Source organism: Monodon monoceros, unplaced genomic scaffold (assembly GCF_005190385.1).
Source record: "Monodon monoceros isolate NGI ecotype Baffin Bay Population unplaced genomic scaffold, NGI_Narwhal_1 Super_Scaffold_5, whole genome shotgun sequence".
NCBI lineage: Eukaryota > Metazoa > Chordata > Mammalia > Artiodactyla > Monodontidae > Monodon > Monodon monoceros.
In genome coordinates, this window is record NW_021703782.1 from 47,344,814 (window position 1) to 47,360,356 (window position 15,543).

The window sequence follows — 15,543 nt, forward strand, 5'->3', positions numbered from 1 at the left end:
TTTATTTGTAAAGTTGACAAGCTAATACTAAAAGTTCTATAAAAAAGCAGTAGAGCAAGAGTCTACAGAGCATCCTTGAAAAAGAACAAAGTGACTTGCAGTACCCGCATTTCAAGAGGTACTATACAGCGACATGTATTAGTGGGTATTTTTCTGGACTCTATTCTGTTATAACAATTATTTTGTCAATCATTACGCCAATACCACACCATTTTTTCTTTTTTAGCTTGATAAATAGGTCTCAAAATTGGGTAGTGTTAAGTCCTCCAACTTTATTTTTTACTATTTGGTTGGTCAAAAAGTTCGTTCAGGGTTTTCCATAACATCTTATAGAAAAACCCAAATGAACTTTTTCGCTAACCCAGTACTTAATTTTGCTCTTTTAGGTCCCTTTTATAAATTTTAGAATTGGCTTGTATTTATCTAAAAACTATAGCTTTCTGGAATTTTGATTGGGATTACATAGTAAATAGATCAATTTGGGGAAAACTGACATTTTGACAACATTGTATCTTCTGATTCATGAACTTGGCCTAGCTGTCCACTTACATATATGTCTTTTAATTTCCCTCTGGTATGTTTTGTACTTTTCATATTTTATCAAATTTATCCTTAATTATTACACAAGTTTTGATATTCTTATCAAAGAATAAGAATAATGATTCTTATCAAAGATAAGAATCAAAGATTTGATTCTTATCAAATCTTTTTCGATTTCAATTTCTAATTATTTGTTTCTAATATTTAGGTATATAATTGACTTTTGTAAATTGATGGTATCTTGCAACACTGCTAAATTTTCTTACTATTTCTAGTTGTTTCATCATAGATTCAGTACACTTTGTATACGGATGCTCAGGTTCTGTGAATAAAAAGAGTTTTACTTCCTTATTTCTAATCAGCATGATTTTATTTGTTTCTTGCCTTACTGTACTAGTTAGAATCTCCAGTACAATGTTGAATATAACTGACTTGTTCCTTATGTTAGAAGGAGAGCATTCAGTGTTTAATAAGAAAGAAATATGTTTTATACAAACTCTTCTAGTGAAGTAAAAAAGAGAGAATACTTTGCAATTCATATTAGGACACCAGCATCACCTTGATAAAATCTAACAAGAAACATTCAAGAAAGGAAAAGTACAGCCCAATATCCCTCATAAATATAGATGTAAAAATCCTAAGAAAAATATTAGCCAATTGAATCCAGCAATATGAAAATAATAAAACATTACAACAAAGTTAGGTTTATTTCAAAGAATACAAAACTGAATTAATAATTGAAAAACAATTAATGTAATAACCATGTTAACAGAATACATGAGAAAAACCCTAGTGTCATCTTAAAAGACATTGTATACAATCAATACCTGTTCATGAAAAAGCTTTCAAACTGTGAATAGATGGGAACTTCCTAATACGATAAACGACATTTACAAAAAACCCCCATAGCATATAGAGTGTTTAAAGGTAAAATACTGTAAGTTTCAAAAAGAAGCAAAACTAATCAATGATGATAGAAGACAAAGCTGGTTACATTGTAGGGGTAGCCACTAATTAGGAACATTATGGGGGTTTACTGAATACTGGTAATATTCTACATATTGATCTGAGTGGTATTTATATGGATGTGTTCAATTTGTGAAACGTCATTGAGTTAAACACTTAAGGTTTGTACACTTTAGTATTTGTATGTTACACTTCAATAAAATCGTTTACAAAAAATTTCAAGTGTTTTCATGAAACTAAATTATCCTTAAAGTTATAGTGCTAAGTGCCAACATGGCCAAGACACTTTACAGAACAGTAAGAAAGTAATCTACCAAATATAAAGACTTACTATGAAGCTATACTGATTAAGATGATGTAACATTATCCAGGAATACAGAGAAAAGAGTCTAGAAAGAAACTCAATATACTGAACTAGGATATATGATAGAGGTAGCCCAGCACTACACAAGAAAAAAAGTGGATCATCCAATGGGTTGATTTGGAAAAACTGGCTACTATTTGGGGAAAAATAAATAAATAAAAATGGATCCTTACCTTATACTGTATGTGAAATACAATTCTGAATGAATTATGAACATAAATGACATAAACAAAGCTTTAAAACTTTTTGAAGGAAACAGAGGTGCAAATATTTCCATATTTGGGGTAGGGAAGAATTTCTTAAAAGAGCACTAAGTATAAAAGATTAAATTTTCTAAATTAAAATTAAGAATTTCTGTTTATCATATGACATGTTAAAGAAAATGAAAAGACAAGGTACACCCTGAGAGAAGATACTTGCCACATATTCAACTTACTAGAGATTAGTATCAAGGACATTTAAAGAACTTTTACAAATCAATAAGAAAAAAATCTACAAGAATGGATAAAAGACATAAATAGACATTTTGCAGAGGAGGGCACTCACTTGACTAGTAATTGTAGGAAATACAGCCAAATGCATTGTTGATATGACTAAAATTGATGAAAACCACTTTGAAAAATAAGTGACCAGTATTTTGTGAAAGTTTACATTTTCACACCCTAGACCTAGGACTTCCATTCTGAGATAGTTAATCCACAAAAATGCATGCAGGTGTGTACTAAGAATCATGTACAAAAATGTCAATTGCAGCATTATTCGTAACAGCAAAAAACTGGAAATAACCCTAATACTCATCTACAAATGAATGGACAAGTAGTTATGATATAATCACATATAACAGAATATTTTATATCAGTCAAAATAAATGAAGTTATACAAAACATCATAGATGAATCTTAACACAGTGATGAGTCAAAATTGCCAAATCCCAGGAAACAATACAATTTGATACATTTTTATAAATGGCAAAACTAAACAATATTCTATTTCCTCATAAATTTATATGAGATAAAACTTTCTAAAAAATAATCAAAATGATCAATAGTTCAGTAGTTACCTCTGGTGAGAGAATCACGGTACCAGTAAAGGGTGAAGGATACAAGTAGATATAAGTTATTAGTAATTTCCTACCCTTGAATTAGTTGGTGGGACCAACAGTGTTTATTATAACAAAAAAGTAACAATTAAAATAAATATGCATGTAACATAATACTGTGTCATGATACAAATCTTTTTTTTTTTTTTGCGGTACGCGGGCCTCTCACTGTTGTGGCCTCTCCCGTTGCGGAGCACAGGCTCCAGACGCGCAGGCTCAGTGGCCATGGCTCACGGGCCTAGCCGCTCCGCGGCATGTGGGATCCTCCTGGACCGGGGCACGAACCCGTGTTCCCTGCCGTGTTGGCAGGCGGACTCTCAACCACTGCGCCACCAGGGAAGCCCCATGATACAAATCTTATGACTAACCCGATTCTGTGCACCTGATGTCCAAAAAATTCAATATAATACAATACAAATTAAAAAATCTTATGTTTGAGTTGTTAGCAAGACAAAATATGCTGGGTTGAAAATTTACTGGATCATTAAAGTTAAAGGATCATTAATAAACATTTAAGCTCCCAATTACGTACTTGTGTTAATTTCATTTCTTTAAATTCTAACACTTAAAGAAGTACTGAGTGCCTTAAAAACAAATAACTTTATAGGAATAAGATTGTTTTATAATACATATTTAGAGATGACAGTTACCTTGAAAATCATCTAAAAGAGGTACCACTGGATATTTTCTATGTGACAGGTTCTGCATTTGACATGCATTATACCTCATTAATCCTCACAAAACTCTTATGACAAAGATACTATTAATATCAACATTTTATTTGTGAAGAAACTTTGGCTAAAGGGTTAAGAAATTTGCTCAAGTTCACAAAGCTCACAGGCAAAGCTATAATTTGATCCCAGGTTTATTTGAATCCTGAATCTGCATATTTATCTATACATTTGTACTACCTCACTTAATAGGACAAGAATAGGTAGAAACGTCAACTGATCTGTCCAAAATCATATATCAAGATAGTGATACAACTGGGACTAAATGGTATTAACTACCACATACCAGGAATTATGGCAAGTACTTTTATGCGACTTTCTATTCAATACTCTTTTCATTCCATTACCCCATTCAATAAAACGTCTCGAAATGGACATGACCTATTAATTTCCTCTTCATTATCATATATCAGCCAAATGTTTCATCCCAATAACTATACAGATACACCCTGTGTTTCTATATGCATTTCTATATGAATCCAGATTGTATATAATATTTATGTCTACAGAGTACAAAAAACAGCACAACATAAATCTGCCACACTTATATTCTAATATATGCAAATTTATTCAATTTTTGTGTTTTAGTCAATTATACTAGAAAATTTAATATGATATTATACTGGGTAACATTTTTAGAAAATGTCTTACCTGTTCTGAGTGGTCTGAATCACATTCTTGTGGTAAAGGATAGAGTGCTCCTTGTGACTCCTGAAGCTTTTCTTTTAATTTAGCGTTTTCCCGCTCTTTTTGAAATAGCTTATCCTGAAGATTAACAACACTTTGTCGGAGCATAGCTTCACTTGATTTTGTAGTTTCAAACCAAATATGTAACTCATTGTAAAGCTGTTTCAAAACATATATCCAAATTTATTAATAATCAATAAAATAGTTATGTCTATATATTTATACATATGGTCTATATATGACATACTCATTGCCCTCAAGTTATTTTAATAGTCTAAGAGGAAAAACAATATAAAAACATATGGGAAACTAAATGATATAATCACATACCAATACAAAACTCCAACTGACGTTAAAAAGACAAGATGTTCTATTGGCCAGTTGTAATACAGGGGTGCAAACATTTTAAGCTAGCTATATTAATCTTCATGATAAAGAACGGATTTAAGCTGTGAGAGGTGAAGAAGAAAGGCAGTAAAAAGGTCATCTATGCAGATAACTGGGCGAAGAGATTTCAGGCAGTGGAACCCAGTGCAAAGACCTTGAGGGTGAAGAATACCTGGTATGTTCAAGTGAAAAAACAAAGTTAAATGTGCCCAAAGCAGAGAGATTAAGAAGCGAAGGCAAAGATGAGATCAGAGGGGTAATGCAGAGCCAGATCATGTAGAGTCTCACAGGTTGTAGTAAGGACTTCGGCTTTTACTTTTAATCAGACAAGAAACCAGTGGGGGTAATTTAAGAGAGGAATGACCTGATTTGACTAAGTTTTAGCAAGAACATTCTGGCATCTATGTTAAGAATGAACTCAAAGTGGGTAAGGTCAGGAGCAAAGAAACGAAGTAGGAAACTACTGCAAACATTCAGGTAATGCAAGTTAGTGGTCACAGCAGGGGTAGTGGGAAGTAGTAGGATTCCAGACACCCTCTGAAGGCAGGGCAAACAATAGCTTAGTTTTGAACATGTGAAGTCTGAGATGCCCGTTAGGCATCAAGTTAAAAGATGCTAAGTAGGCGATTAGATATACTCTTTCCTAGAGTTCAGGGAAGAGATCCAGAGCAGATAATCAAATCTGGGAGTGATCAGCATATAGACAGTATGGTTTTGAAAGCCTAGGTGAGTAGATAAAATCAACTAGGGTATGAATTTAAAGAGAGGGGAAAAAAAGAGGTCCTAAGATTTTGGCTTGGAACATTTTAACATTTAGAGGACAGGGTGACTAAGGAAGACTAGAAAGCAACAGAAAAGAAACAGCTAGAAACTGAAAGAAGAAAACCACACAACTGTGATATGCTGTAAGCCAGAAGGAAAAAAAAGGGTTTCAAAGGATAGAGTCATCGACTGTGACAATGTTGCTGGTAAGTGAGGTAAGATGAAGACTGCTAGAAGATTACTGAATTCAGCAATATGGGAGTCACAAATGATTCTGCAAAGAGAAATTTTAGTGGAGTGAAAGGGGCAAAAACTTGATTGGAATAGGTTCAAAAGAGAATGGAAGAAGAGAACTTTGAGACAAGTTAACTCTTGCAAGGAATATTGCTGGAAAAGGAAAGAAAGGAAGGGAAGGAAAGGAATATAGTAAGGTCAAGCCAGGTTTTTTGTTGTTGCTTAATTGTTTTGGTATTCCATGCAGATCAGAGACACAACAGCATGTTTTTATGTGGTTAGAAATGATCCAGTAGGGAAAACTGACACCGTGGAAGAGATGTGGAATGCCTCCTTCTGAAGTTTATAAAAAAAAGTTGAGGAGGGAGACCTCAGTAATCAAATTATACTCTGGTAAATCCACGCTGTACTTTACATGTTTCTGTTGGAGCATGGGGAGGAAGAGGAGAGCAAGAGCTATACATACTGTCATGGAAATATACTCAAGGCATATTATTTGAAAACAGCAAGTTAACGAACAGTAAGGATAGGATAAATTAATTAATATTAAAAATGTAAGATACCTAGATTGGTGATATGTGTATATGTACACAGACACAGTATATAATGCATGAAAAGGTCTGGAATGACTACTCAGATGATTACCCCTGGGGAGGGGAATGAAATGAACTGGGATGAGTGGAAGAGAACTCAAATCTGTTATATTAGCATTATCAGTACTTCTATATCATTTCAAATTTTTATAATAATATATTTATGTGATTCTTATATAATTAAAAAGATGAAATAATTTTAAAATATTCTGTTCTTCTAGAGGGACTCTAGGATACACTCTCAAATATTAAGAGCAGTAAAGTCTGGGGCAATGGCTTCAGGCAGGAGGGCAGAGAACTTTATTTTTTTATACGCTTCTGAATTTTTTGAAAATTTATCACAAGCATGTATTACTTTGGTAATAATCACTTCAAATAAAAATGTTTAAGTATTCAGTTGTTTGAAATGATACAGAATCTACAAAAGTTCTCAGGTAGGGTATTAAAAAAATGGTTGCTCTCTGCAAAGGCTGCTAAGGAGGATCAACCAAAAAGTAGAATTAAGGCTGAAACAATTTATCTTAAATTTTAAGTTAAGCAAAGCTGAAAAAGGAATCTTAGAACAAAAGATTGAAAAAGTAAACAGCAAAGGAAACACTGCCTTTTTCTTCCACCTTACCAAGTTCTCTCTTGCTAACTGAGAGGAGAAACAGCAAAGTATTTGCACATGAGAGAAAAGAGTTATGAACTTTAACAACAAGCAACCCTAAAGACATATTTTAATATAACTTGCCATGGGTTAGGGACTTTCAAGCAAAAATCAAGAAAGAGAAAGAAAGGTTTGCGTTAAATACCTACACAGTGAAAAAGAGAAAAGAGTTAAAGTTACTAATAAGGTCCAATTTTTCAAGTCAATTTAGCAACGGAGTCTGGTTTAGAAACAAAAGCATAATGGGCAATCCCACTGTATAAAACAAAAAGGTGGAGCTGTTCTATTCAAAGTGGAGAGGATGCACACTACCCTGATGCTTGGTGTCATCCTTGTCGTGACAGAAACTCGAAGGAAACACAGAATTTAGTCGAAAAACCACAGTTACAAAGCATCATTTGAAAGTATGTGTTTAAAGTTTACTTAATAGTTATTTATTTCATATTAATTATAGATGTTGAATTTCCACAGTGCTTTTTTAGGAGAAGAGTAAGTTTAGACAGAAATAATCCCCAAATAACATAGACTGCACCATTTAACCTCTCTAAGCCTTGGCTGCCTCAACTATTAAGAGGAAATAACATCTATCTCATAGGGTTGATCTGTGTAGAAAATAAATTATTTCTATAAATATGTACACCACACAAAACATAAAGAATTCAATAAAAGTGTTTTTTAATTACTAGCTTTAAGTATTGCTACTGTGTCAGCATACCTAAATAGCTGGGTAAGCCTTCTTGAGGGGCTCCTTAAACAACTGTAAAGTAAAATGACTACTTAAAAGAAACACACAAAATAAAGAGAAAAATCCTTGGAAAATATTGATCGTAAAGACCTCATCAGCATACCCATTTGTGTTTGTGCAGATTTGCCAATAAAATAATGTGCAAATTCTATAACTGAAAGACTGCTTTAGGTCATAAACTAGAATCATACTTGTTGAATAATTTCTCATCATAGAAGGCTGAATAATCCCATTCTCCAAATCCTTCCTGGTTTGAGGACTACAGTTCTAGTATGTTTCACAGTAGATATCAAAACACCAATTTATAAAAACAATATCCTACAGAATAAATTTGCATGTATATTTTAAATGTTTCGGCCTTAACAGCCATAAAAATACTCACATAATTTTGAATATTACCAAATTGAATCATATTTCATTTTTAATTTTGAAGAAGCAATATAAAAGGGAGTAATAAAGCAATACTGAAATGTGCAAAAACTTGAATTCTATATATTTTTATAAGTTCACACATATAAATTTACATTTTTATGACAGAATAAAAGCGTACTTTTTGATACAATATACTTTCAGCTGTGTGAACATCTTCCTGGTTCCTCAGTACCTTCTGTGTGTCCATATTCAGAAGCTGAAGCTGCTGGATCAGTTCTGCTTGCTGTGCTGTATGTGCACTGTTCTGTTTGTACAGATTCTGCAGCTCCTGCAACTCCTTCCTGTGCAAAGCAAGCAATAGAGAGAAGCATGAATAAAGATCATCTTAGTTAAATAATTTTGTTCATCTAAAGTTATAGATCGGCCTCCAGTTTTTTCATCTATTATTTTTTACTGCAGGCAAACATATTAACAAGAGAAATAACATATGAAGTATTTAATATTTATCACATACACCTAGAAAGTATTGATAGAACTACTATGACTTTCAAAGCCAAATACTTATCAATTTTCTTTTATAGCTTGATAGTAATAAAAACCCTGGATATACAGTCATACTACCACCTTCTTATTGAAATTAAGTTACACTTCAGTTCCAAGAATTAATAAGCACTGATGCCAACTATCAGATAGTTCTGAATACAGGGTAACTCAACCTTTCATTTTATATTATATAGAAACTTAAATGTATTAAAAAGAATCCCAAAAGGTAAATTAAGTTTTCAAACAAAAGTTCCTTAAAGCACCACTAGTTTGTCACCTCAGGGGCCTAGGCTGGGATTCCTGTGACTCCTCTAACCCATCTTGAAGGAAATGATGAGGTTTTTTGTCAGAAGGAAGGAGAGCAATACAAGGTGAAATCACTCCTTGCAACCCACCCAGGGTAAATTTGGTAAGTAGAAGGACAAATGAACTGGAGTGACAGTCTTCATGGCCCTAAGGGTCCAGGAAAACCACACCTCTGGGATAGAGGTTTCCAGATTCCTGTGGTGGTGAATCCTGTGTGATACAGGTCATATAAAACTGGAAAATATGTTGTAAAATAAATTTGAAGAGAAAGATATTTATAGAGATGTATTTCACAGAAGTATACATTATAGTATATATTTTGGAGACTATTTTTAATGGAGACTTTTCTTTACTTATAACATCAAACTGGTGATTCATTCACATAAGATAAATCTTAAAAGAAAGAAGAAACATAAAAGATATGCAGACAGTTGTTGAACATGGATGAATATTAATATGGGAGAAATGAGCTCTGCTTACTTATTTATTTTTAATTTCTATTTTATTTTTTTTGCCTTGCCACATGGCTTGCAGAATCTCGGTTCCCTGACCAGGGATTGAACCCAGGCCACAGCAGTGAAAGCGCCGAGTCCTAACCACTGGACCACCAGGGAATTCCGGAACTCTGCTCTTTTACAGGTTTAGAATATTAATGTTCTCCAGATACAACAGAAACCCCTGAACCCACATAGATAGATGTACATACACCATCTGCCTTCGTCCTTTTGATATAACAAAACCAGCACAGACTAGGTAGTTTACAAAAACCAGAAAGTTATTTCTCACAGTTGGGGAGGCTGGAAGTTAGAGATCAAACTGCCAGCATAGTCAAGTGAGGACCCTCTTCCAGGTTGCACACTTATTGTTACGTCCTCACACGGTGGAAGGCACTCGGGGGCTCTGAGAGGTCTTTTTTACAAGAGGGTTCTACCCTCATAAGCGAAGCACCTCCTTAAGGACCCCACCTCCTAATGCCATCACATTAGGCATTAGAATTTCAACATATGAATTTTGGGTGGACACAAACTTAGACTATAGCACTTTTTTTCGGTAACTATTCAAAAAACTGAAACCTGTAGAAAATAATAGTCCAAAAATGGGGGAAGGGAAAGAAGAGAATCAATAATGGTACGTGCCTTGAGAAAATATAATACAAGAGAGGGAGAGAAGAGACACATAGTAATGATTCTTGCTGAGTATTGTCATTTTTCAAGAATAACACTGGCAAGAATTATCAAAGGAGATAGGCAGTAGCTGTAGAATAAAATTCCATCAGCATAGATAGCCAAGATATGTGTTAGCCAAGAGACCTAAGTAAATGTTGCGTTTAGAAAGGAGACATGATGAAGATAATACATATCATCTTTCAATACAATATAAAACACAGAAAACTTTCTCCTCTAATAATAGAAGATAATTTTTCTTAAAGAGAGGGCCAGAATCAGTCATTGGCTTGGATTTAAGGGTCATCTGGAACAAAATATATGTATCTTTAATCAGAAGAAACACTTGAGTTGGGAGATGTTCATACTATGAGACAGTTGGGGAGTAAAAATCAACTAAGAGAAGAGCATATTCTTGTCTCTCATCTTGTGCTATTTTCTGGGCATACTCTCAGTAAACGGAATGGAAGCATAATTTTATATTATGTATAAATGTTTCTTTCTTTGTGTCTTCTCACACCACCATCTGAAAAGTAGATGAGATAGAATGTACAACAATGTTGCAAATATGAAAGTGGAACTTGATCAGTATCAAAGTAAGCTGCAAATAAGGCTTTGGAAACATACATCTGGACCGCTGGAAAACACTGAACTTGTGTAGACCTATCTTCATTTGAAAATGAGTAAAGAAAAACAAACAGGAATTATTTAAAAGGAGTACTTAGAATTAAGAAAAAAGAAATTTTATTGTGCATACTCAGAGGAAAATTATACCTCTGAGTAGGAGTTACTGAAGGAATTATAAGAAAGGTCTAGAAAATGTATGAAAAAGAAACCATTGCACTTCTCTTAATTATCTCAATAGAAAGTCAAGATGTGAAGATAATCTTAACAAAAATGTCTGTGAAGGTAGGGACTTTTGTGCTCACTGCTATAAATGGACAACCTAGCATAGTTCCTGTAGCCTATTAAATATTTGTTGTTGTCTTAGACACATCTTATACACCTCTTCAGATTCAGCTCACCAGCCTCCTAGATTCTTAGTCCATTGCTCTGCCTCAGACTATTAACTACCACTTAAGCCTATAACATTTATGCAGCTATGTGGCTCCATCACTTGAGGTCAACCAGCTGCATGCCTAGCATATTTGTCTCCTTGTACCACTTCTAGATTAGGATAAAATGCTACAACACAGGCATGGTATAAGCAGCAAACTTTGATCAATGGAAGATAAAACACAAGAAGAGTTTTTTTGTCTTTTTTGTTTTTTCTATCTGATGGATTGCTATAGGGCATGGTTTCTTTCTATAGTCTGTCCAGAATCAACCTGAGTGTCTAATTCAATGCACCTGATGTCTCTTCATGGCTCATCATGAAGCAGTGGCCAGCACAATGATGTGTTTCCTTGAATTACTCTTTATCCTTCCCTGCCTCAGATTATTCTTCTTTCACTCACTCTGCCTTGGAATTGAATCTCTCAAGTAAGTAATCAGTAACCTTCACTCAGCCTCTGTTTTCTAGGATATATGGGATAAGACAGTTGTTGAATGGATGAAATGATAAGGATAACATAAAGAAGAAAGATTGTTAAGAAAGAAAGATGTCATAATAGCATTAAAATCCATAATGAGAGAAGTTATGAGGCAAACCAAAACTATGGAAAGTAAAATTAATTGGTAGGTTCAAACTTGAGAAGTTCCTCCAAACACGGATTAAAAAGAATAAAGGAAAGGGTGAAAGGGTAGGTTGAGCTAAGATGATGCTGAGAACCAACGACACTTCTTCCCATCTCAAGAAGAATGTTGTGTCCAGTCTTACATTTAGGTCTCGAATCCATTTTGGGTTTATTTTTGTGTATGGGGTTAGGGAGTGTTCTAATCTCATTCTTTTACATGTAGCTGTCCAGTTTTCCCAGCACCACTTATTGAAGACACTGTCTTTTCTCCATGTATATCTTTGCCTCCTTTGTCATAGATTAGTTGACCATAGATGCGTGGGTTTATCTCTGGGCTTTCTATCTTGTTCCATTGATCTATGTTTCTGTCAATATTATGACATAGTATGAGTGTGTTTCATGTCTGGTAATTGCAATCATTGTTGCTTTTGTTGTGGTCATCCATTTACAATGCTTGGTGTCAGTTTATTTCTCTCTTGTAAAAAAATACAGTGTGTGTGTGTGTGTGTGTGTGTGTGTGTGTGTGAAAATAAATAAATACTTTTTAAGATTAAGAAGAAGAATGTTAAGCTGATTAAAAATACTGTATTGCTCAGTTACAGTGATGTTTACTAAGGGATTGAATAAGCCATAGGATAAATTAGGAATATCCCTTTAGACATCAAATTTGATAGCAAAGACTGACAAAGGGTTTCAGACAGCATCTATAGGTTATTTTGCAGTTACCAAAAAAAACCCCAAAACTTACTGTTACAAAAACAAAGATTTGCTTGCTCACATTACATGTGGCTTTCCCCTATCCTAAGACCCAAACTGGAGCAGTAGACGGCATTAGTAATATGCCACTCTAATGGCAGAGGGCAAAAAGTAAAGGCAATTCAAGCAATGACTCTTTTAAAACACTTGCCAGGACATGATATACATCACTTTCACACTCATTCCACAGGCCAAAATAAGTCACGTGGCTAAATCTGATGTTAATGGAGGAGAAAGCATACTCCAGCAACAGAGAAGGCCCTGGTAAAAATGGGCCTTTAAGGTGAATCAAAATTGAGTATAGGAATAAACACATCAAGAGTAAAAAGTTTAGTGAAGAGCACTGAAGCAATACAGAAAACTAAGTCTAAATATCTTTAGGCACTGTGGTTATGCATGAGGAGATAAAGGTTATAAATCCTGAGACGCAAAATGAGAAGGAGTTAAAATGGTTGAATGTATGTCCTATTTTACTAAGTGTATGTAGCAGGGTATCAAATCCAATTGAAGATGAAATGTAGTCTTTTTTAAAAAAAAACATAATTACATCAACCTCCAAAGTTTTTTTCATGCCATTTCTTTCTTAGCTTTAGAAAAATAGTTAGTGGTTCTTATAGAGAAGAAAAAATTATCTGAGATTTAATAATTCTTTCAATTTCACTTCAGTGTCTATTGTTCCATTATATCACAAAAACTGAAGTTATCACTTATTAGAAAAACATGTTCGGGACTTCCCTGGTGGTCCAGTAGGTAAGACCCCATGCTCCCAATGCAGGGGGCCTGGGTTCAATCCCTGGTGAGGGAACTAGATCCTGCGTGCATGCAGCAGCTAAGAGTCCTCATGCCACAACTAAGAAGTCCGCACGTTGCAATTAAGAAGCTTCATGCTTCAACTAAGAAGTCCACATGCCACAACGAAGATCCCATGTGCTGCAACGAAGACCCGATGCAGCCAAAAACAAACAAACAAAAATGTTCAATACAGTCCCTTTTATCTAAGAACTTGTTTACCTACTCTTCAATCTATAAATATGTGTTGAGAAAAATATAGAATGATTCTAATAAGATTTTAATGGCTATTATTCCTCTGGGGTTGTATTTTAACTCTAATTTTTTCCCTCTATATTCTTTGTACTTTTCCGTACTACATGTATTTTCTTATAATTCACATGTATCATTATACCTAAACAATTATGTACTTAGTTTGTTACCATATAACCCCCCAAAAAGAAAAGCAATATTAATTTCAGAGGAATTAAAACTCAAGGCAAAACATATTATACAGAAAAAAGTAAAAAGTACAATTCACAGTAAAATCAAAATAACTTTGTTGGACACTTTACCTACCAAATCATAGCACATCAAAACAGAATAGCACAGCAAAAACAACAATAAAAGGAAAATCACTAGGAAACTATAGGGGAAAGAAAGATTCCATTTAAAACAGTAACAAAAACCATGAAAGAGCTAGGAATAAAAATTTAAGAAGAAAGGTCAAAACCAGCATAAGGAACAAAACATTTCATAAGGACAGAAAGGTACTGAAACAAATGTAATGGCACTCCCATACTCTGGGACAGAAAAACTGACATCATCAAGAGGGCAATTCTCCTTGTTTGCTTTTAAATTTGATGCCATAATAAAATAGCAAACAAGAAATAAGCCAGTTTAACCTTAAGTTTATATGGAAAAATTAATTAAGCAATAAATGTCCAGGAAAGCTCTGAAAAAGAGCAGAAATGGAGAATGCACCACATATTCTCTTATCCAATATTCATCATCTCTACACTATTACTCTCTGTACTCTAGCCTACAATCTAGCCTGAGAGGCCAACTTCCACAGACTACATTACATTGGCTCCCTTTCTTCTGGGTTTATATTTGAGTAGCTGAAAGTGCTGGTCCATGATTAGAGGGTAAAGGAAAAAGAGGTCAAGGTATTTCTTTCCCTATCTCCCTCTCCAATGAGCCACAGTTGGCAGTGTCTCTGTTCCTGTATCTAAGAATACTTCTATTAGTCAGCCTCTCTCCCCGGGCTAGACTTCTCACAGAGATCCAGTAAAAGCTTCTCTTCTTGCCCCTTCTGGCCTGGGGGTAATAATAGTTTCCTGTTGCTGATAATTTGTATTTCTCTGAATCTCAATATCTATTTGGAGAGAATAGACATCTTTATCATACTGAGTCTTGCAAATCATGAACTCTGTATTTATCTGTACATACTAGACTTTCTCTCAATAATGTTTTACAGATCTCTGTATAAAGGTAACACATATCTTTCATTATATTTGCTGTTCATATTTTTACCTATATTATAAATTATATTCTTTTTAAGTCTATTTCCTAATTTTTGTGCTGGCATAAAAAATGCATTTGAATTTTCTACACTGACCTTGTATCTACCAAGTGTGCTAAATCCACGTATTAATTTTAGAAATCTTTCTATAAATTTTTTGGGGCTTGCTATGTTAATTACTCATATATAGGCAAATAACTAGGTATTTATCTTTCATTTCCAGTTTTTTTAATTTAAATTTTATTTATTTTTTTATACACCAGGTTCTTCTTAGTTATCTATTTTATACATATTAGTGTATATATGTCAATCCCAATTCATCCCACCCCCACCCCCGACTCTTGCTTTCCCCCACCTTTGGTGTCCATACATTTGTTCTCTACATCTGTGTCTCTATTTCTGCCTTGCAAACAAGTTCATCTCTAGCATTCTTCTACATTCCACATATATGCATTAATATATGATATTTGTTTTCCTCTTTCTGACTTACTTCACTCTGTATTACAGACTCTAGATCCATCCATGTCTCTACAAATGACCCAATTTTGTTCCGTTTTATGGCTGAGTGATATTCCACTGTATATATGTACCACATCTTCTTTATCCATTCGTCTGTTGATGGGCATTTAGGAAGCTTCCATGATATGGCTATTGTAAATATTGCTGCAATGAACATT

General features: G+C 34.2%; 1 protein-coding gene across 3 annotated transcripts in view; it reads right to left on the minus strand.

The window, feature by feature from the left end:
• CNTLN (centlein) overlaps positions 1-15,543 on the minus strand; it is a 336,853-nt gene that overhangs the window by 187,871 nt on the left and 133,439 nt on the right. For all 3 annotated transcript variants that reach the window (XM_029202570.1, XM_029202569.1, XM_029202571.1), the window contains exons 7-8: positions 8,308-8,470; positions 4,352-4,546 (exon numbers count right to left, since the gene is read on the minus strand). In XM_029202570.1, the coding sequence (XP_029058403.1) occupies positions 4,352-4,546; positions 8,308-8,470 (358 nt within the window). The remainder of the gene's footprint in view (positions 1-4,351; positions 4,547-8,307; positions 8,471-15,543) is intronic.